Below are 20,894 nucleotides of genomic sequence, written 5' to 3'. Positions count from 1 at the left end.
GAGAGGCTTCCACTAAAGAAAACCCTTTGAGTTCTATTAGTTAGATTGCTCTGAATCCATGATATGGCATAGGTTGAAAAGCCATCAAATCTAACTTTCTCAACATCAGGTTATGGTCAATAATATCAAAGGCTGGACTGAAATCTAACAGTACAGCTTCCACAATCTTCTTATTATCAATTTATTATTTCAACTAATCATCAGTCATTTGTGTCAGTACATGTTGAGTTCCCTTTTCTATAACCATGCTGAAAGTCTGTTATCAGCTTTCTTACAGAGAAATAGCATTGTATTTGGTCAAACACCATTTTTTCCAACAGTTTGCTAAGAGCTGGCAGCAAGCTGATAGGTCTGCTGTTAGAACCAGTAAATGCTGCTTTACCACTCTTGGGTAGCGGAATGACTATGGCTTCCCTCCAGGCCTGAGGACAAACACCTTCCTCTAGATTCATATTAAAGACATGACAGAAAGGAGTGGCCATATAGTCAGCTACCATCCTCAGTAGCTTTCCATCTAAATTGTCAATCCCATGAGGTTTGTCATTACTGATTGATAACACAAATTTTCCCACCTATCCCACATTAACTTTACAAAATTCAAACGTCAAACTTTTCTTTCAAACATTTGTTTTTATGGATGTTCGTTGTTGGAATTTCCTGCCTAAGTTTGCCCACTTTGCCAATAATCATTAAAATAATTGGCAATCAAATGGTATTGTAATGAATAAGCCATCTGAATCGATGAAAGATCGAGTTGAATTTGTCTTGTTGCCCATAATTTCATTTAAAGTACTCCAATGTTTTCTTTCTCCATCATTCTTTAGATCATTGATCTTGGCTCTATAATAAAGTTTATTCTTCTTTTTGTTGAGTCTAGTCACATAATTTCTTAATTTGCAGTAAGTCAGCCAGTCAGATGTGCAGCCAGACATATTAGCCATTCCTTTTCCCCATCTCTTTCAACCACACAGGTTTTCAATTCATCATCAATCCATGGAGCCTTAACAGTTCCAACAGTCAGTTTCTTATTAACAGGTGCATGTTTATCAAAAATTCGAGTAAGTCATTTCATATATTCATCAAGTGCAGCGTCTGGATGATCCTTGTTAATCTCAACACACCAACAAATATTTTTAACATCATCCACATAAGAGTCACACGAAAATATTTTGTATGATCTCTTATACATTATATTGTAGGTTGACTAATAACCTGAACCAGATTACAGGCACTAGTTACAGTGAGATGCTTCCTCTTCAGGTCCCTGAAGAAAGTAGGCCTCTCTGTTTACATCACATACACTATCAAGCATTTCACACATATTATTTAGATACTGAGTGTTAGCACTTGTTGACCTATAGCAATACCCCGTAATAATAGGCTTTAGGTGAGGCAGATGAACCTGCAACCACAGCACTTCATTAACACCTGACACAAAATCTCTAAGTATTACAGGGATATGGCTCTGAATATATATATATAAACACCTCCTCCATAAGCATTCCTGTCTCTCCTATAGATGTTATATCCTAGTATTGCTACTGCAATTATCTAAGTGAGTCTCAGAAATGGCTAATATATTAGTGTTGTCTGACGTTAGCAAGTTAGAAATAAGGTTCCTGAAATTTTAAGGCTACATACAGTGTATTCATATGAGCTATTTTCAGCCCTTTCCTGAGTAGCTTCTCAGAGATAGACATAATACAGAAAAGAACAAACAAAGCAAGAGAAAAAAATAATACTCAGCAGTCGATTAATTAGTTGGGATGTGTAAGTGTGTGTGCTGCTGGGTGGAAGCTACAAACTTATAGGCTTGGCTCTCTCATCCCTTCCAGGCTTTTGGGAGGGAGGGTGGACAATGAGCCTGTTGTAGCGGATGTAAGCAATGTCCCCACGCGCTCCCGCAGCTTTCATGGCAGGATAACTAATTTTGCTTCAAGATAGTCCTCGTTGACGAAGATGTACGTTACTTTCAACTTCTTGGCTCTTTCCAGAACAGCTACCTTGTCCTTTAACCTCAGAATCTTGACCACTAAGGCCTGTCACCTGGGAAGGTGGTGGGTTTTCCAGTCCTGTGGGCGCGCTCCACCTCAATCTTCCTGTGGTCCATCTTCAGTTTCTCAGAGTTCATTTCCCTCACTTTGTCCTCAGATTCCGTCTAGATCTCATGTGAAGATTCTGCAATTCCGTCCACAACAATGTTGTTCCACCTTGACTGTCCCTCGAGGTAGTCTGATTTCTCCATCATTGTTATCATGGATTCACATACAGAACTGATGTCCTCTCTCATTGACTTACAGATTGCTGTCATCTTGCCGTTTTCCTGTTTAAACTCATCGAGCTGACCCTGGGACGACTGGAAACTGTTTTCAGGTCCTGGACCTCTCTGGTCAGGTCGTCCATTATTTTATTAGTTGAATCGACCAGTATTTGGACACAACACTTGAAGCTATTTTCTTGTTGTTGTAAGAACTGCTTGTAGAAATATTTTCGTTTGTTTAAAATTTCTTATGGCCAGGTGGGACGGTAGCGTCCCACCTGGCCAACATCCGGTGAAATTGCAGGGCGCCAAATTCAAAATACAGAAATACTCAAATTAAACATTCATAAAAATACAAGTGTTAAACATCGGATTAAAGATGAACTTCTTGTTAATCCAGCCGCTGTGTCAGATTTCAAAAAGGCTTTACGGTGAAAGCATACCATGCGATTATCTGAGGACAGCGCCCCGCTTACAAAAGCATACAAACATTTTACAACCAAGTAAAGGAATTACAAAAGTCAGAAATAGCGATAGAATGAATCACTTACCTTTGAGGATCTTCATATGTTTGCACTCTCAAGAGTCCCTGTTACACAATAAATGTTCATTTTGTTCGATAAAGTCCCTCGTTATGTCCCAAAAACTCAGTTTTGTTGGCGCGTTTTGTTCAGTAATCCACTGGCTCAAAGGCGGTCACGACATGCAGACGAATACAACCTAATAGTACCGGTAATGTTTGTCGCAACATGTCAAACGATGTTTATAATTAATCCTCAGGTTGTCTATTGTCTAAATAATTGATAATATTTCAACCGGACAATAGCGTCTTCAATAGAAAGGAAAAACAACTAACGGCGAGCAATCGGTCACGCGCGCAAAACAGCTCAGGTTCATTTTGCATGCCACATAGAAAATGGTTTCATTCTTCCTAGTTTTTCAGAATACAAGCCTGAAACAATGTCTAAAGACTGTTGACATCTAGTGGAAGCCATAGGAACTGCAATCTGGGCCCTAACCCAACAGATACTGTATAGGCATTCAATAGAAATGTACCCACATCAAAAATATCCCACTTTCTGGATGGATTTTCCTCAGGTTTTCGCCTGCCATATCAGTTCTGTTATACTCACAGACATTATTTTAACAGTTTTGGAAACTTTAGAGTGTTTTCTATCCAATACTACCATGCATATGCATATCCTAGCTTCTGGGCCTGAGTAACAGGCAGTTTACATTGGGTACCTCATTCATCCAAAATTCTAAATACTGCCCCCTACCCAAGAGAGGTTAAAAGATCCTTCACCTGTGATAGAGAGACACCACTGTCCTCAACGATACTCCCATCGGCTTTGGTCTTTGTCATGGTAGTAATGTAGGCTACGCTGTTACTCCTCGCAGTTCCAGACAGGGCAGGTCTCAGGGAACATGGAAACAGCAACAAACAGCAGGGATCTAGAAAGTTAAAAGTCCCAAGGGCTAACTGCGCTCAAGCCCTCAAGGAAACCCTGCTAAATTGATAGGCAGCTAACAGTGGCAGCTAGGCTAGCTGCTACGCCAAGCAGCTCATCAGACCCTTGGTTGCCAGGATCCCTAGACAAATAGCAGCAGTCCCAGCAACTGATGCCAACCGCGTCGCGGGATCCAAACTCAAAAGGTAGCTAGCTAGTGTTTTCATGTGTATCTGAGCTATTGCTGTTCAAGCAAGCAGACATTTAGCTGGTATGATGTAGTATTGCAATAAAGCTGCTCTCACTACACTGGAAGTTAATAGGAATATTACTTTAAATCGCAAAAAAAATTCTATCATACATTTCAATACTGGTCGATATCACAACGCGGGAGGTTGTCTTTCCTCGAATGAGCCATTGATCTTATTATTGCGATATTCCTACCACGAGAAATGTGTAATTTAACAGAGCGTCCACCACATTTTTCCTATTTGTCTGCCTCTTCGGTCTAGGGTGCATTGCATGGTGTCGCTGCATGCCCGTTGTGAATGTCAGACTCCACTCTGTGAGGCACATCGATCTGCAGATTGAACATGGTGAGATTGTAGTCTCCTAAATAGCTCAGTTTGTTTAGGCGATTTTACAGCTAACAAGCTAGTTACGTCACATGCTGATATTGACTTTGGTATTATTGTGTACAGCTACGTTTGCTAGCCAGCCAGCCCATAGAGAGCGTTGCATTGTGGCTTTTGTAGTCAACTTGAGCTACAAAAGATTTCCACTACAATTTTCATGTTACTACCAACCTTATTATAACGACAAAATTAAACATTTGTTCACAAAAAAATATTGTTCTCACATATTAGTGTCATTTTGTCACGTCCTGGCCAGTATATAAGGTTAATTGTTTTGTAGTTTGGTCAGGGCGTGGCAGGGGGTATTTGTTTTATGTGGTTCGGGGTGGTGTGTTTGTTAAAAGGGTGTTTGGTTTAGTATTTCCGGGTTTTGGTTTATGTCTAGGTAGTTCTATGTGGAGTCTAGTGAGTGTATGTCTATGTTTGGTTAATTGGGGTTAGGACTCTCAGTTGAAGGCAGGTGTTGTCTATCTGCCTTTGATTGAGAGTCCCATATATTAGGGTGTGTTTGTGTTTGTGGGTGATTGTTCTGTGCTTAGCCGTGTGCCTAGTCAGACTGTTATTGTCGTTCGTTCGTTCGTTTTTCGTGTTTGTTATTTTTGTATGTTCATTTTGAGAGTAATTAAAAATCAAGATGAGCATTCACATACCTGCTGCGTTTTGGTCCTCATTCACCGACGACAACCGTGACAGAATCACCCACCACTCAAGGACCAAGCAGCAGAAGAAGGAACAGAGGGAATTCGAGTTGGACTGGCGGGAGAAATGGACCTGGGAGGAAGTTCTGGATGGGGCCGGACCTTGGCACCAGGCTGGGGATTATCGACGCCCGCAGTGGGAAATTGAGGCAGCCAAGGCAGAGAGGCAGTGGTACGAGGCCAAGTACGCACTGAAGGAGAAGCACGAGAGGCACCCCCAAGAAAATTTTTTTGGGGGGGCACACGGGTAGTTTGGCTAGGCGTAAGAAGAGCCGGAAGCCAGCTACCCGTGGTTATATGGAGGAGCGTATGGGATGGAGAGCGCTATGTTTCGCTGAGGAGCGCACTATCTCACCCATACGCACGCACAGTCCGGTGCGCGTTATTCCAGCCCCTCGCAGGTGCCGTGCTAGAGCGGGCATCCAGCCTCCGAGGACCAGGCTACCCAACTCCCGCTCTACGCACGGCTACCATCAGGCCCCTGCACAGCCCAGTCTGCCCTGTACGATCACCCCGCTCGTACAGGGCTACTAGTTCCATCCAGCCAAGGCGGGTTGTGCAGGAGGTAAGATCTAGACCGGCTGTGCGCCTCCATAGCCCTGGGTTTCCAGCTCCTGTCTCTCGTGCGGACCCGGAAGTGCGTCCACCCAGTCCGACTCGTCCTGTTCCCGCTCCCCGCACTAAACTGCAAGTGCGTAAACCCAGCCTCGCCAGTCCACAGTCGTCACCAGAGCTGCCCGCCAGTCAACAGTCGTCACCAGAGCTGCCCGCCAGTCAACAGTCGTCACCAGAGCTGCCCGCCAGTCAACAGTCATCGTCAGAGCTGCCCGCCAGTCAACAGTCATCGTCAGAGCTGCCCGCCAGTCAACAGTCATCGTCAGAGCTGCCCGCCAGTCAACAGTCATCGTCAGAGCTGCCCGCCAGTCAACAGTCATCGTCAGAGCTGCCCGCCAGTCAACAGTCATCGTCAGAGCTGCCCGCCAGTCAACAGTCATCGTCAGAGCTGCCCGCCAGTCAACAGTCATCGTCAGAGCTGCCGCCAGTCAACAGTCGCCAGAGAGGTCAGACTGCGCTGAACTGCCGGAGTGGCCAGACTGCGCTGAACTGCCGGAGTGGCCAGACTGCGCTGAACTGCCGGAGTGGCCAGACTGCGCTGAACTGCCGGAGTGGCCAGACTGCGCTGAACTGCCGGAGTGGCCAGACTGCGCTGAACTGCCGGAGTGGCCAGACTGCGCTGAACTGCCGGAGTGGCCAGACTGCGCTGAACTGCCGGAGTGGCCAGACTGCCCTGAACTGCCGGAGTGGCCAGACTGCCCTGAACTGCCGGAGTGGCCAGACTGCCCTGAACTGCCGGAGTGGCCAGACTGCCCTGAACTGCCGGAGTGGCCAGACTGCGCTGAACTGCCGGAGTGGCCAGACTGCCCTGAACTGCCGGAGTGGCCAGACTGCGCTGAACTGCCGGAGTGGCCAGACTGCCCTGAACTGCCGGAGTGGCCAGACTGCCCTGAACTGCCGGAGTGGCCAGACTGCCCTGAACTGCCGGAGTGGCCAGACTGCCCTGAACTGCCGGAGTGGCCAGACTGCCCAGACTGTCCCGAATTGCCAGACTGCCCAGACTGTCCCGAATTGCCAGACTGCCCAGACTGTCCCGAATTGCCAGACTGCCCAGACTGTCCCGAATTGCCAGACTGCCCAGACTGTCCCCCGGCGATGCCAGACTGGCCCGACTGCCCCTCGGCGATGCCAGAGTGGCCCGACAGCCTGGAACGGCCGGAACCAGAGCCACCTCCAGAAATAGGTGGGTTGGGGAGGGGGGGTGTCGCACAGTGCCGTCGTTGACGGCAGCCACCCTCCCTTCCCTCCCTTTAGAAAAGGGGACTTTTTGTTGGTGTTGCTTGGGGTTATTTTTTGTTAAGGTGCTTCTGGGGTAGCACCTTTAAGGGGGGGGTACTGACACATTTAACTCCATACAATGCAACTTTATTGTCCATCAGTTATGGCGAACAATGGAAATGTGTCTTCTGCTCCGAGACAGCACACATACAGCTGAGACAAGCACAGGTTCGACCTGCAGCGCAGCGCCCCTGGATGGAAAGCATGTTGTGCGGTTAAGGGTCTTGCTCAAGGGCCGAACGGTAGGGGAACGTCTTTAGGATGTGAACCCTGCAGCCCTCCAGTTGCCAGATCAATTCCATCAATTTTTCCGAGCCAGTGATTTGAACCGGCCACTTTTCGGCCACAGGTCCAATTCCTAGACGTTGGGCTACCTATCCCATAACATAATTCCTTGGTATAAGTGAAGGACTGTGTAGTGAAGGCTTCTGTGTGTAGGCTTCTGCAGTGGTTGCTATGCAGTGTGTGTGTGCGTGTGTGTGTGTGTGTGTGTGTGTGTGGACCCAGAGGCCCTTGTGGTGGTATGACTCACAATCCAACCCCCCTACTCCTTCTCCGCCTGCTCTCTCTCTCTCCCAACAAGATATCACAGTCTTACTTCATTTCTTGACATCCTTGGATAAACGTCTATTTTTTATTGGTAAACGGACTTCATCTCCCGACATCCTGTATTTAGGCCAATGACTGTATATATGAATAGACAAAGTCATCGATTACGTGACACTATTCATTCCTACATCATGTGAAGACTCAATAGCTCATTGAAGTCAAATGAAGTCGGTTAAGATGACGTCTCATGAAGACATAACATGCGCAGTTTGAGAAACTCCAGGAAGTGAAGTTGCAGGCTGACATTAGCATCTAAATTATCCTTATAACTTCGAGTGCGATTTTCAAATAATAGGTTCAAGGACATACATCTGGTGTATTAGAAGCAATTATTGGTGCCATGATTGTCATCAAAACATTTTTTTTTATTTATGCGAAGATTGCCATTTTTCCATTCACTATAATGGGGGATCCTGTATTCTGCAAACAATGCCTGCAGTACCGTGGTCGGCCTTGAACTTCCGTTGCGTCATTGAGAGTGGGCAGTCGTTCTCCCCTGATTTAGGCTCACAGAAACAACTCTACGGTTCAGTTAAGGAATTCATTCCGACTGGGTTAAGGGTTAAGGTTTGGGATAGGTTTCAAACAAAAACAACTCGGGTTAAGTTCAGGCATTAATTCTGATTGGTTGAGAGTTCAGGCCTTAATTCTCTTGGTTAAGTTCAGGATTAAGGTTTGGGATAGGGTCCTGAGGCATTGTCGTGCCCTCTTCACGACTGTGTTGCCGTGTGTGGACCATGATAGATCCGTAGTGATGTGGACACAGAGGATCTTGAAGCGCTCGACCTGCTCCACTACAGCCCCGTTGATATGAATTGGGGTGTGTGTCTGTATCTGGGTGCTGGTGTGCTTGCAAGTGAGTGTGTGTGCATGTACGAGTGTTTGTGTGTGTTGAGAGAAAGGTTGTTGAGAGAGAGGTTGTTGTCCTGGCACCACACTGCCAGGACTCTGACTTCCTCCCTATAGGCTGTCTCATCATCGTCGGTGAACAGGCCTACCACCGTTGTGTCGTCAGCAAACTTAATGATGGTGTTGGAGTCTTTTGAGGCCACGCAGTCGTGGGTACAGGAGGGGACTAAGCACGCACACCTGAGGGGCCCATGTGTTGAGAATCAGCGTGGCGGATGTGTTGTTGCCTACCCTCACCACCTGGGGGCGGCCCGTCAGGAAGTCCAGGATCCAGTTGCAGAGGGAGGTGTTCAGTCCCAGGGTCTTTAGCTTAGTGATGAGCTTTGAGGTTACTATGGTGTTGAACGCTGAGCTGTGGTCAATGAACAGCATTCTCACATATGTGTTCCTCTTGTCCAGGTGGGAGAGGCCAATGTTGAGTGCAATACATTTTAGCAGCCCCCTCGTGACAGGAAAGAGGAAACATTTTAGTTTTAAAGTTCACTTCCTGCAATTCTGCACATTTTGCCGTGAGGTGTAGAGAGAACGTTGCCTTTTTAAAGCAAGTTTGCTACAATTGTACAAATTTTGCCATGGGGTGGAGAGAAGATTTGCAATTTTACAGCAAATGTTCTGCAATTCGACACATTTTGCCATAGGTTGGTGGCAAATGTTTGCCTACCTCCCTACTCTTCTACGTTTGCACACACTGTACATAGATTTGTCTATTTTTCTTTTCTTTTGTGTTATTGACAGTACGTTTGTGTATGTGTAACTCTGTGTTGTTGTTTTTGTCACACTGCTTTGCTTTATCTTGGCCAGGTCGTAGTTGTAAATGAGAACTTGTTCTCAACTGGCCTACCTGGTTAAATAAAGGTGAAATATAAATATATATATTTTTTGCAGTTTTTAATATAATAGCTGATGATCAATGGGCCCCACCCCAGTCAGTAATTCAACCATGCTTACTACACGTTTAGATAGCTTGCCGCTAGTCTAATTTACCAATCTAAAACATTTTATCTGACAATGGCTAATTGAGTGACTGCTGATGCACAACCAAATTCTTCAAAATTGCACGTTGTGTATTCTATTATTCCAACTCTCAACAGTAAGTTGAGACCCCGACTGAGTTCCTAAACAATCAAATTGGTAGGTGGGCCTATCACTGTTCCAGGGTGTCTGGGATGATGGTGTCTATGTGAGCCATGACCAGCCTTTCAAAGCATTTCATGGCTACAGATGTGAGTGCTCAGGGGCGATGGTCATTTAGACAGGTTACCATGGCGTTCCTGGGCACAGGGACTGCGGTGGAAGGAAGGGAGGGAAGGGGAAGAGGGATGATGAGAGGGATGGAGGGAGGGAAGGAGGGAGGGAAGGAAGGGGAGGAGGGATGGATGGAGGGAAGGAAGGAAGGAAGGCAAGACTGATGAAGGGGGAAGGAAATAGAGAGGGTTTAATTTTCTATTTTAAATTGTGTCACTGATATATATGTATCTGTCCCTGACAGGCTCTGTCATAATAACCTAACCCATGTCAATACGGACATGGACATACACACATGCACACACACTCACTTGCAAGCACACCAGCACCCACAAACAGACACACACACGTCAGCATCACATCACGACTGAGAGAGAGGGGGTGGGGGTGGAAGGGGAGATGTGCCCTATATAAGTGGTGGTGGTGACTCACAACCCATCTCTCGCTCTCTTTTCTCTCTCTTTCAATCTTTCTTTTCTCTCTCTCTCTCTCTCTTTCTCCATATCTCTCTCCCTCAATCAGTTTCCGTGTCATTCCACAACTACCCATAATGAATCGCTCCTTACTACGCACACAGCTGCTTCTACGCCATAGATATGAATGAATGAGACGATCCTCTTTCTCTGTCGTTCCCTCTCTTTCCCTCCCTCTCTTCCCTCTCCTTCATCTCTTCCCCTCATTCATCTCTTTCCCTCTCTCTAACCAACATCCATAAGACTGCACTAAACCAGTGTTTCCCAACCCTTGTCCTCCAGTACAGAGTCCTAACACCCATGGAATGTTCCAGAGACCTAACACCCATGGAATGTTCCAGAGACCTAACACCCATGGAATGTTCCAGAGACCTAACACCCATGGAATGTTCCAGAGACCTAACACCCATGGAATGTTCCAGAGTTCTAACACCCATGGATAATTCCAGAGTCCTAACACCCATGGAATGTTCCAGAGTCCTTACACCCATGGAATGTTCCAGAGTCCTAACACCCATGGAATGTTCCAGAGACCTAACACCCATGGATAATTCCAGAGTCATAACACCCATGGAATGTTCCAGAGACCTAACACCCATGGATAATTCCAGAGTCATAACACCCATGGAATGTTCCAGAGACCTAACACCCATGGATAATTCCAGAGTCATAACACCCATGGAATGTTCCAGAGTCCTAACACCCATGGATAATTCCAGAGTCCTAACACCCATGGATAATTCCAGAGTCATAACACCCGAGGAATGTTCCAGAGTGCTATTCGTCCATTCCTGATACATATATGTATGATAACACAGTAAACTACACAACACCATGCCAGGGTGAGATATTCACTATCTCCACCAGCTCCATTTTACATGACTCTGTGTGTGTGTGCGTGCGTGTGCGTGCGTGCGTGTGTAAATGGTGAGGAAATGAATTGGGCCATTCGGGTCGAAGATTAAAATGAAATAAAATCACAATTAAAAACCTTATCAGGGTCAATGTCTTACGGGCCCTCTTCTTTTCATAGAGCAACTGACACACACACACACACACACACTTTCTCTTTATAGAGCGACTGGTTTTGTTCTAGTTTTCTTTTCAGCAAGAGGACAGAATCCATCCTGGTTAAGGCTAAATAAGTACACTATATAGGGAACAGGGACCCATTTGGAACACACACATAGTAAATCTAGGTTTGAACCTCTCTCACTGGCTAGTCTTCCCATGTTCATATATTCTCACTAGATTGGGGTTGAAGGATGAAGCTAATGTTAGCCTCCATTTAGCCATCGGAGCGGCTAAGTCAACAATAGCATAAAGAACAAAGTGGCGTAGCTAACATTAGCATAACTCACAGTATAGCCTGTATAGCTATCGTCACATACGTTTTCATATTCACAGTTCACACCCAATCTCTCGCCCCCCCCCTCTTTCTCTGTCGCTCTCTCCTTCTCTCTCCCACCTCTCTCTCTCTCTGCATTGAGTCAGTCTCATTACTATGCATGCTAATACATGTAGCATATTGTTAACCCCATGCCAGAGGTTAGCTCTCCCCTACAATGACAATGCCTCTTATTGGCTCTCCTCATTGGTTTGAATCACATTGCGTTTGGCCTTTTCTCGCTGCGGGGATAAGTGGGTCGCGGTGTGAACTCCACCCCAGCGGTGTGTGTCTCTGTAAGAATAATACTACATGCTCAGTGCTTAAGGAGGATGTATAATTTAACAGAGCGATTTGGGAGAGCTACACATCATTATAACTCCAGCAGAGCTGTACTGTGTAGAGACAGAAGAGTAGACGAGAACAATCTCTGGTTCACCTAGTAGGGTTTCTGGTGTCAGAGCACACACACACACACACACACACACACACACACACACACACACACACACACACACACACACACACACACACACACACACACGCAAGAGAAGAGGAGGAGAGGAGACAAGAGAAGGGGAGAGGAGAGGAGAAGGGGAGAGGAGAGGAGGGGAGACAAGAGAAGAGGAGAGGAGAGGAGAGGAGAGGAGAGGAGAGGAGAGGAGAGGAGAGGAGAGGAGAGGAGAGGAGAGGAGAGGAGAGGAGAGGAGAGGAGAGGAGAGGAGAGGAGAGGAGAGGAGGGGCCTGTGTATAGGACCGCACACCTGTTTTTAATTCATTTCTCAAAGTCTAATTTAGACCTGGGAAAGCAGGTGTGTTAAGCATCTATTCAACTGGTGACAGAAACAGAAATAGTTTTAGCTGAACTGAGAATTGGTAAACTATGAAAACCAACTGTCTAATATTCTAGAAGACAACTGAGCTGGGTAGGGATTGGACTCTGTCGAGTGCTAGAGTCGATCTGTAACATGGAAGGGAACATTTTGAAGGTATTCTAAAAGCGTGTTTGGGCCAAACTCTAGCCGATATATGACCTAATTTCCTATGACATCATTTCCAATCCTTGCGCGGTAAAGGAGCTTGATTACATTTCTAGGTTATCATTAAATGATGTCATTCCAGTTCCGAGCTTGAGTGTTCCAGTACTCCAGGGACCATGGGAGTTCTGGAGTGTTATGATAGATAGATAGATAGATAGATAGATAGATAGATAGATAGATAGATAGATAGATAGATAGATAGATAGATAGATAGATAGATAGATAGATAGATAGATAGATAGATAGATAGATAGATAGATAGATAGATAGATAGATAGATAGATAGATAGATAGATAGATAGATAGATAGATAGATAGATAGATAGATAGATAGATACACTGGTTTTGATGGTTTAGGAGGGCAATTGTTTTAAACCACACACACACAGGCCAAACCAGACTAAGAGTCTGGAATAAGAGACAGAGACAGGGAGAAGACTGGACTCATGTTTCATGGGTGGAGGGAAGAGGAGGATCAATTTAAGGAGTTTGTTTCTTACGAGAGACAGAGAGAAAGAAAGAGACATTTCAAATGTCTTGTGTGAGTGTAATATTTACTGTTCACTTTTTATTATTTATTTCACTTTTGTTTATCCATTTCACTTGCTTTGGCATTGTAAACATATGTTTCCCATGCCAATAAAGCCCCTTGAATTGAATTGAATTGATAGATAGAGAGAGAGAGAGAGATCTCATTTCTCCTTTCTTCCACAGTTCCTGTGTTTCTATAGTTTTGTTCATATATATAACCAGATATGATGATCAGGTCAAGGCCATCTCATAATTACGGAAGATAGAAATTAAAAAGTGTGTGTGTGTTACACAAGGCTGTCAAAACCTCTAAGAATCCATTGCAAGTCTCTGACAGTATATAAGCCTTAGTATGTGTGTTTGCTGAGTGTGTGTGTGTGTGAGAGAGAGAGAGCGAGAGAGAGAGCGAGCGAGAGAGAAAGAAAGAGAGAGAGAGCAGGAGTGTGTGTGTGTTACTGCCAACTCAGTCATAAATGATTCAGTTCCCTGGGGTATACGCATATGTGTGTGAGTGTGCGAGAGAGGGAAAGAGAAAGAGGGAGATGGGGAGAGAGAGAGAGAGAGAGAGAGAGGCAGAGCGAGAGAGAGAAAGAGAGAGGGAGAGGTGGGGAGAAAGAGAGAGGGAGAGGCAGAGCGAAAGAGAGAGAAAGCGAGAGGGAGAGATGGGGAAAAAGAGAAAGAGGAGGAGAGAGTGAAGGAATATGTGCTTCCAGATTACATATGTATGTGCTTTTGCTGTAGCGTGGGATGTGTTTGAGAGAGCTAGAAAGAAAGCGAGAGACGCTTGAGTATGGTTCAATGAATTTCGACATGTATGTGAGTGATGAGCGTGTGTAACTAAACGTATGACACAAAACTATGATACTGTATGTGTGTATGTGCGCTTGCGTGTGTATGCATCTGTGTGTTCGTGTGTCTGTGCATCTATGCGTGTGCTTGCTAGTGTGTGCCCTCTGCGCCAGTTTGAACGATGTCTTCTGTTCTTTCATCCTTCAATAACAATTCACAGGTCTATTTAATGACAGTGTTTTGGATGGCATGGGAAGCAAACCAAGCAGAACTGCACAAACACGTTAGACCACCGACCGCGGGGTCGCACGACCAATCCAAGCACTTCAAATCCCAACCAATACCACTCCACGTACACGGCTTCTATTCATTTGATTGTTGTGACGGCAAAATTGCTTGAGGCTGACTGACAATTTGAAATGTTTTAAAGCCAAAGGTCCAATATTCTACAACAAAGCTGTTTAGACGCGCACCTCTTTTGGACTCTGATGAGAGCTGAAGGATAAATGCCGGTGTTCTGTACATTACCTTGGAAATCATGGACACCGCAGCGGTTCTTTTGGTCGCTAGAGACGCGACCCAGTTGTTCGTTCGATTAGTTGGATCTCTACAGAGGCTTTACGTTCCGTTGCCATACTCAGTGGCGTTCTTATCCCTTGCTCGTTGCTAGTTAGGCAACTTGTTCACTAACTCTGCAGCCAGAATAAAAGCAACGTTTATACTGTTGGTCCCGCTATACCTCAGTTGCCAAAGAAAACAATACTAAGCACACATTTACTGGTAGAAATAAAATGTTTTCGTTGATATTTTCATTTATATACGCAAATTCATACTTTCTCATATTTTGGTTGCCAGTCGTTCATTTGATTAGTTTGATATTTATGGACGTGACCCAGTCCTTCGTTCTTTATGTTCCTTTGCCATGCTCGCTGGCAACATTCCTATCCCTTGCATGCTAGCTACCCAGCCAGCTAGCTACGGCTAACACAGTCACAACCTCGGCAGCCAGAATAACAGAAAAGTAGCTGTTTCCTATTGACATTCATTTGGATACATCCATAACAATGAGCTGATAATGCCCGTTTTTGCCTGACATAGTTAGAAAAGTTAGCCTTCTCGCCAGGACACTCGTGAACACCGACTGTTAATTACGAGGAGATCACACTGCATATCAAATGCTAGGCTATAAGTTAGCTAAATAGTTTGTTGCTAGCAAACCTGACATTATGACAACCGACCCCCATAATAATTTAAACATGTGGGAGGATTTGACAGCATAGCGCCACTTGCATCATGGCAACAGTAGGGACCAGAGAAATTCGTGTTCATCAGATGCTCAAAAAAAACATGTCCCTACAAAAACAAATCACTACTAGCTACTGTAGTTAGCTAAGTTTTTTCCTCATTGGACGTGTGTTTACAATGTATCCAGTTTCAGTTTGTAAAGATGTTGATAGCAAGTACAGTCTGCATGTGTAGGCGCATATTGCGTCATGATTGCAAGTTGTCCCAATATCTTTTCCAACTGTCCCGTTATCTGGTTTTAATGTCCATTTTAGAATGCCCTTCTAGCCAATCAGAAATTAGTATTCAACAATGCTGTGGTATAATACAAGATAACCAGGACTTTTACTGTCGCTCTGGTCTTTTGTTTTATAGTTTTAGGTCTCTAACCATCTCTCTCTCTCTCTCTCTCTCTCTCTCTCCCTCTCTCCCTCTCTCTCTCCTTCTCTCTCTGTATCTCCCTCTCTCTGTCTCTCTCTCTGTCTCCCTCCCTCTCTCTCTCTCTCTCTCTCTCTCTCTCTCTCTGTATCTCTCTCTCTCTGTATCTCTCGCTCTCTGTATCTCTCTCTCTGTCTCTCTCTCTGTCTCTCTGTTTCTCTCTCTCTCTGTCTCTCTCTCTGTCTCCCTCTCTCTCTCTGTCTCTCTCTCTGTCTCCCTCCCCTCTCTCTCTCTCTCTCTCTCTCTCTGTCTCCCTCTCTCTCTCTGTCTCTCTCTCTGTCTCCCTCCCTCTCTCTCTCTCTCTCTCTCTCTCTCTCTCTCTCTCTCTCTCAGGCTCCTACAAAGGGATGTGTAAACAGATAGACCACTTCCCAGAAGACACAGACTTCCAAGCGGATGGCGCTGAGTTCTTTTTACGTGAGTCGTTTATTTCTTTCTCTCTCTCCTTCAGTGTATTTTTCTCCTTGTTCTATTTTGTTTACAGCGCCATAAGTGTGACGTTTTACCTAACTTGAACAGGGCCTGTATCCACAAAGCATCTCAGAGTTGGAGTGCTGATCTAGGATCAGGTCCCTAGCTATCCATATCATTTTAGTCATTATGATATAAAAGGTGAAACTGATCTTAGATCAGTACTCTGAGAGGCTTTGTGGATATGGTGCCTAGAGTTTTCCCTGCCTAGGTTACATGGTATAAGGTCACATGGTCAGGTCACATGGTCACCTGGTATAAGGTCACATGGTAAGGTCACATGGTCAGGTCAAACCAGGGAAGAACAGCTGCCCCGCGGTACTGCAGGCATTGTTTGCAGAAAACAGGATCCCCCATTATAGTGAATGGGAAAATGTCTATCTTCGTTGTCAATCTTCATGTAAATATTGAAGACAAACATGGTAACAATAATAACTTCTGTAACACCAGATGTATGTCCTTGAACCGATTATTTCATAACCGCACAGAGAAGAAGTTATGAGGATAATTTAGTAACTAATGGCAGCCCCTCTAATTGAGATAATCAATGAAAGGGGGCAGCACTGAGATAGCCCGCAACATCACTTCCTGGAGTTGCTCAAACTGCACATGTTATGTGTACATCAATCTCCCATATGAGATGCCATCTTAACTGACTTCCTGGGCTTCAATGTGCTATTGAGTCTTCACATAGGAATGAATGGTGTCACGTAATCGACGGCTTTGTCCATTCATTTGTACAGTCATTGGATCAAACTGCTGGCCCTACCCTAGTATGGCATAGTCATGTTATCCACCATGATGATTATAGCTATGGCTGCGCCACGTGTCATTTGGAGTGCTTGATGGTTGAATGGACACTCAACTGAATGAGTGCAGTGAAGGAAGTGGAGGAGGAGTTGGAGGTGGAGGAGGAGTTGGAGGTGGAGGAGGAGTTGGAGGAAGAGGAGGAGGAGAAAGAGGAGGAGAAGGAGGAAGATGAGGATGAAGAAGAAGAGTAGGAAGAAGAGGATTAGGAGGATGAGGAGGAGGAAGAGGAGGAAGAGCAGAAGGAAGAAGAAAAGGGGGATGAGGAAAAGGAAGTGGAGGAGGAGGAAGAGGAGGAGGAAGTGGAGGAAGTGCAGAGGGAAGATGAGGAGGAAGAAGGGGAAGAGGAGGAAGAGGAGGAGGAACAGAAAGAAGAGGAGGAGGAAGAAGAGGATGAAGAAGAAGAGTAGGAAGAAGAAGAGGAGGAGGAGGAAGAGGAGGAAGAACAGAAGGAAGGAGGAAGAAGAGGAGGAGGATGAGGAAGAGGAGGAAGAAGAGGAGGAGGAGGGTAGCAGGACTGCGCTGTCGTTCTCCCGATGGTTTGCCAATTAGTCCACATTCTTCTATAAATACTCCAGCCTCACTTATATGGGTCACACCTCTCTCTCTCTCTCTCTCTCTCTCTCTCTCTCTCTCTCTCTCTCTTCATCCTCCATCCCTCCATCTCTTCATTCCTCCATCCTGCTCTCCACTCCTTCATTGCTTGGCCTGCCTGAAAGAGAGGGGCACAGGGGTAAGGGAGGGTGAGGTGGTGAGAGAGAGGGCGTAGAGGGGCTCACCTCTAGGGGGTAAGGTGGATACAGGGTAGGGGTGAGGGTTAGGGAGGGTAAGGAGGATAAAGGGTAGGGGTGAGGGTTAGGAAGGGTAAGGTGGATACAGGGTAGGGGTGAGGGTTAGGAAGGGTAAGGTGGATACAGGGTAGGGTTGAGGGTTAGGGAGGGTAAGGAGGATACAGGGTAGGGGTGAGGGTTAGGAAGGGTAAGTGGGGTAGGGGTGAGGGTTAGGGAGGGTAAGGAGGATACAGGGGAGGGGTGAGGGTTAGGGGGGGTAATGAGGATACAGGGTAGGGGAGAGGGTTAGGGAACTCAGAAAGAGGTGAGAGGGAATGGGGGTTGTAGGAATAAAAGGAGGGATGGAGAGAGACGAAGAGAAAGAGTAAAAGGAAGGCGGGAGAGAGGGATTGTGAAAACGAGAGTGGCTAGAGGCTACGGCTGAGGACAGGAACAAGTACAAGAAGTCCCACTATGAACTCAGCACAGTCATCAAACAAGCAATAGGACAATATAGGAATAAGGTGGAATCATATTACACAGGCTCCAACACATGTTGCATGTGGCAGGGGCTACAGTCCATTACAGATTACGAAGGAAGATCCAGCTGTGATCTGCCCAACGATGCCTCTCTATCAGAAGAACTCAATGCATTTTATGCAGGCTTTGAAAATAACAACATCGTGCTGGGTGTGAGGGCCGCCACCAACCCAGAAGATTCTCAGTTACATCTCACCCACCTAGAGGAAGAGGACGATGAGACAGCCTACAGGGAGGAGGTCAGTGAACTGGCAGTGTGGGGCCGGAGCAACAACCTCTCCCTCAACGTCAGTAAGACCAAGGAGCTGATCGTGAACTACAGGAAACAGGGAGGGGCGAGCACACCTCCATCCACATAGTTCCTCAGTTTCCACATCACTATAGACGCTCAGTCGTGAAGAAGGTGCGACAGTACTCTTCCCCCTCAGGAGGTTGAAAAGGTTTGGAAAATCCTCCAAAAGTTCTGCAGCTGCACCATTGAGAGCATCTTGACGGACAGCCCAGTACATCACTGGGGCCAAGCTCCCTGCCATCCAGGAACTCTATATCAGGCGGTGTGAAAGGAAGGCCAGGAAAATGGTTATAGACTCCAACCACACAAGCCATAGACTGTTCTCTTTGCTTCCGCATGGCAAGCGGTACAGGTACATCAAGACTGACACTAACAGGCTCCTGAACAGCTTCTATCCCCATGCCATAAGACTGATAAATAGTCTCTTGGCACACTCACAGGGCCCTACACACTTAAAGACTCTGCATGGTCAATCCGACATCTGAAGTGACCACGCAGCACTTACTGATGCAGCCTCCACAGACTTCTGGGCTTTCATACTTCTTGCGCTTAGCGGAGCAAAACAGAGCTATGGTGAAGGAAGTTGTCAAGGAAGTGAGTTTGTGTTTATACAGGACGTACCTTTCCCACCTACCGTCAACCAATCATGTCCATGCGGAGCTATACGGAGCCCTTCGCATTGTTACAAAATTTGAGAGGTGCACAGCGATGCGGTATGGGGCTTGATTTGGCCTTGAATGGGCTTTTACGCACACTCCAACACACACACAAACACCATAATTTGCTCACACACACACAGCGCCTTCGGAAAGTATTCAGACCCCTTGACTTTTTCCACATTTCGTTACGTTACAGCTTTATTCTAAACTCCATTAAATAAATACAAATCCTCAGGAATCTACACACAACAGTCCCATAATGTCAACAAAAAACAGAAAGACTTTATTTACATAAGTATTCAGATCCTTTGCTATGAGACTTCGAAATTGAGCTCAGGTGCACCCTGGTTCCATTGATCATCCTTGAGATGTTTCTACAACTTGATTGGAGTCCACCTGTGGTAAATTCAATTGATTGGACATGATTTGGAAAGGCACACATCTGTCTATATAAGGTCCCACAGTTGACCGTGCATGTCAGAGCAAAAACAGGAATTGTCCGTAGAGCTCCGAGACAGGATTGTGTCGAGGCACAGATCTGAGGAAGGGTACCAAAAAATGTCTGCAGCATTGAAGGTCCCCAAGAACACAGTGTCCTCCATCATTCTTAAAATGGAAGAAGTTAAGAACCACCAAGACTCTTCCTAGAGCTGGCTGCCCGGCAAAACTGAGCAATCAGGGGAGAAGGGCCTTGGTCAGGGAGGTGACCAAGAGCCAAATGGTCACTCTGACAGAGCTCTAGAGTTCCTCTGTAGAGATGGGAAAACCTTCCAGAAGGACAACCATCTCTGCAGCACTCCAAGAATCAGGCCTTTATGGTAGAGTGGCCAGACGGAAGCCACTCTTCAGTAAAAGGCACATGACAGCCTGCTTGGAGTTTTCCAAAAGGCACCTAAAGACACTCAGACCATGAGAAACAAGTTTCTCTGGTCTGATGTGAAGCATGGTGGTGGCAGCAGTGAAGCATGGTGGTGGCAGCATCATGCGGTGGGGATGTTTTTCAGCAGCAGGGACTGAGAGACTAGTCTAGATCGAGGGAAAGATGAACGGAGCGAAGTACAGATAGATCATTGATGAAAACCTGCCCCAGAGTGCTCAGGACCTCAGACTGGGGTGAAGGTTCACCTTCCAACAGTACAACGACCCTAAGCTCACAGCCAAGACAACACAGGAGTGGCATCAGGACAAGTCTGAATGTACTTGAGTGGCCCAGCCAGAGCCCGGACTTGAACCCAATCAAACATCTCTGGAGAGACCTGAAAATAGCTGTGCAGCGATGCTCCACATGCATGCGACGCTCCACATGCATCCTGACCGGGTGCATCACTGCCTGGTATGGCAACTGCTCAGCATCTGACCGTAAGGTGCTCCAGATGGTAGTGCGAACGGCCCAGTACATCACTGGGGCCAAGCTTCAATAGGCGGTGTCAGAGGAAAGCCCATAAAATTGTCAGAGACTCCAGTGACCCAAGTTATAGACTGTTCTCTCTGCTACCACACGGCAAGCAGTACCGGAGCACCAAGTCTAGGTCCAAAAGGCTCCTCAACAGCTTCTACCCCCAAGCCATAAGACTGCTGAACAATTCATAAAATTCGTCCATAGACAATTTACATTGACCCCCCCACCTCCCTCCCTTTTGTACACTGCTGCTACTCGCTGGTTGTTTGTTACCTATGCATTGTCACTACACCCCCTCCTACATGTACAGATTA

At 46.0% G+C, this 20,894-nt stretch overlaps 1 protein-coding gene across 1 annotated transcript in view; it reads left to right on the top strand.

Moving 5' to 3' along the window:
* LOC106594525 (voltage-dependent calcium channel gamma-2 subunit) overlaps nt 1-20,894 on the top strand; it is a 103,136-nt gene that overhangs the window by 62,849 nt on the left and 19,393 nt on the right. Inside the window, exon 2 of the mRNA XM_045708485.1 lies at nt 15,976-16,059. Coding sequence (XP_045564441.1) covers nt 15,976-16,059 — 84 coding nt within the window. The remainder of the gene's footprint in view (nt 1-15,975; nt 16,060-20,894) is intronic.

Source organism: Salmo salar, chromosome ssa02 (assembly GCF_905237065.1).
Source record: "Salmo salar chromosome ssa02, Ssal_v3.1, whole genome shotgun sequence".
Taxonomy (NCBI): Eukaryota; Metazoa; Chordata; class Actinopteri; order Salmoniformes; family Salmonidae; genus Salmo; species Salmo salar.
The sequence above is the reverse complement of the archived record's forward strand: the minus strand, read 5'-3'. Positions and strand labels throughout refer to the sequence as shown.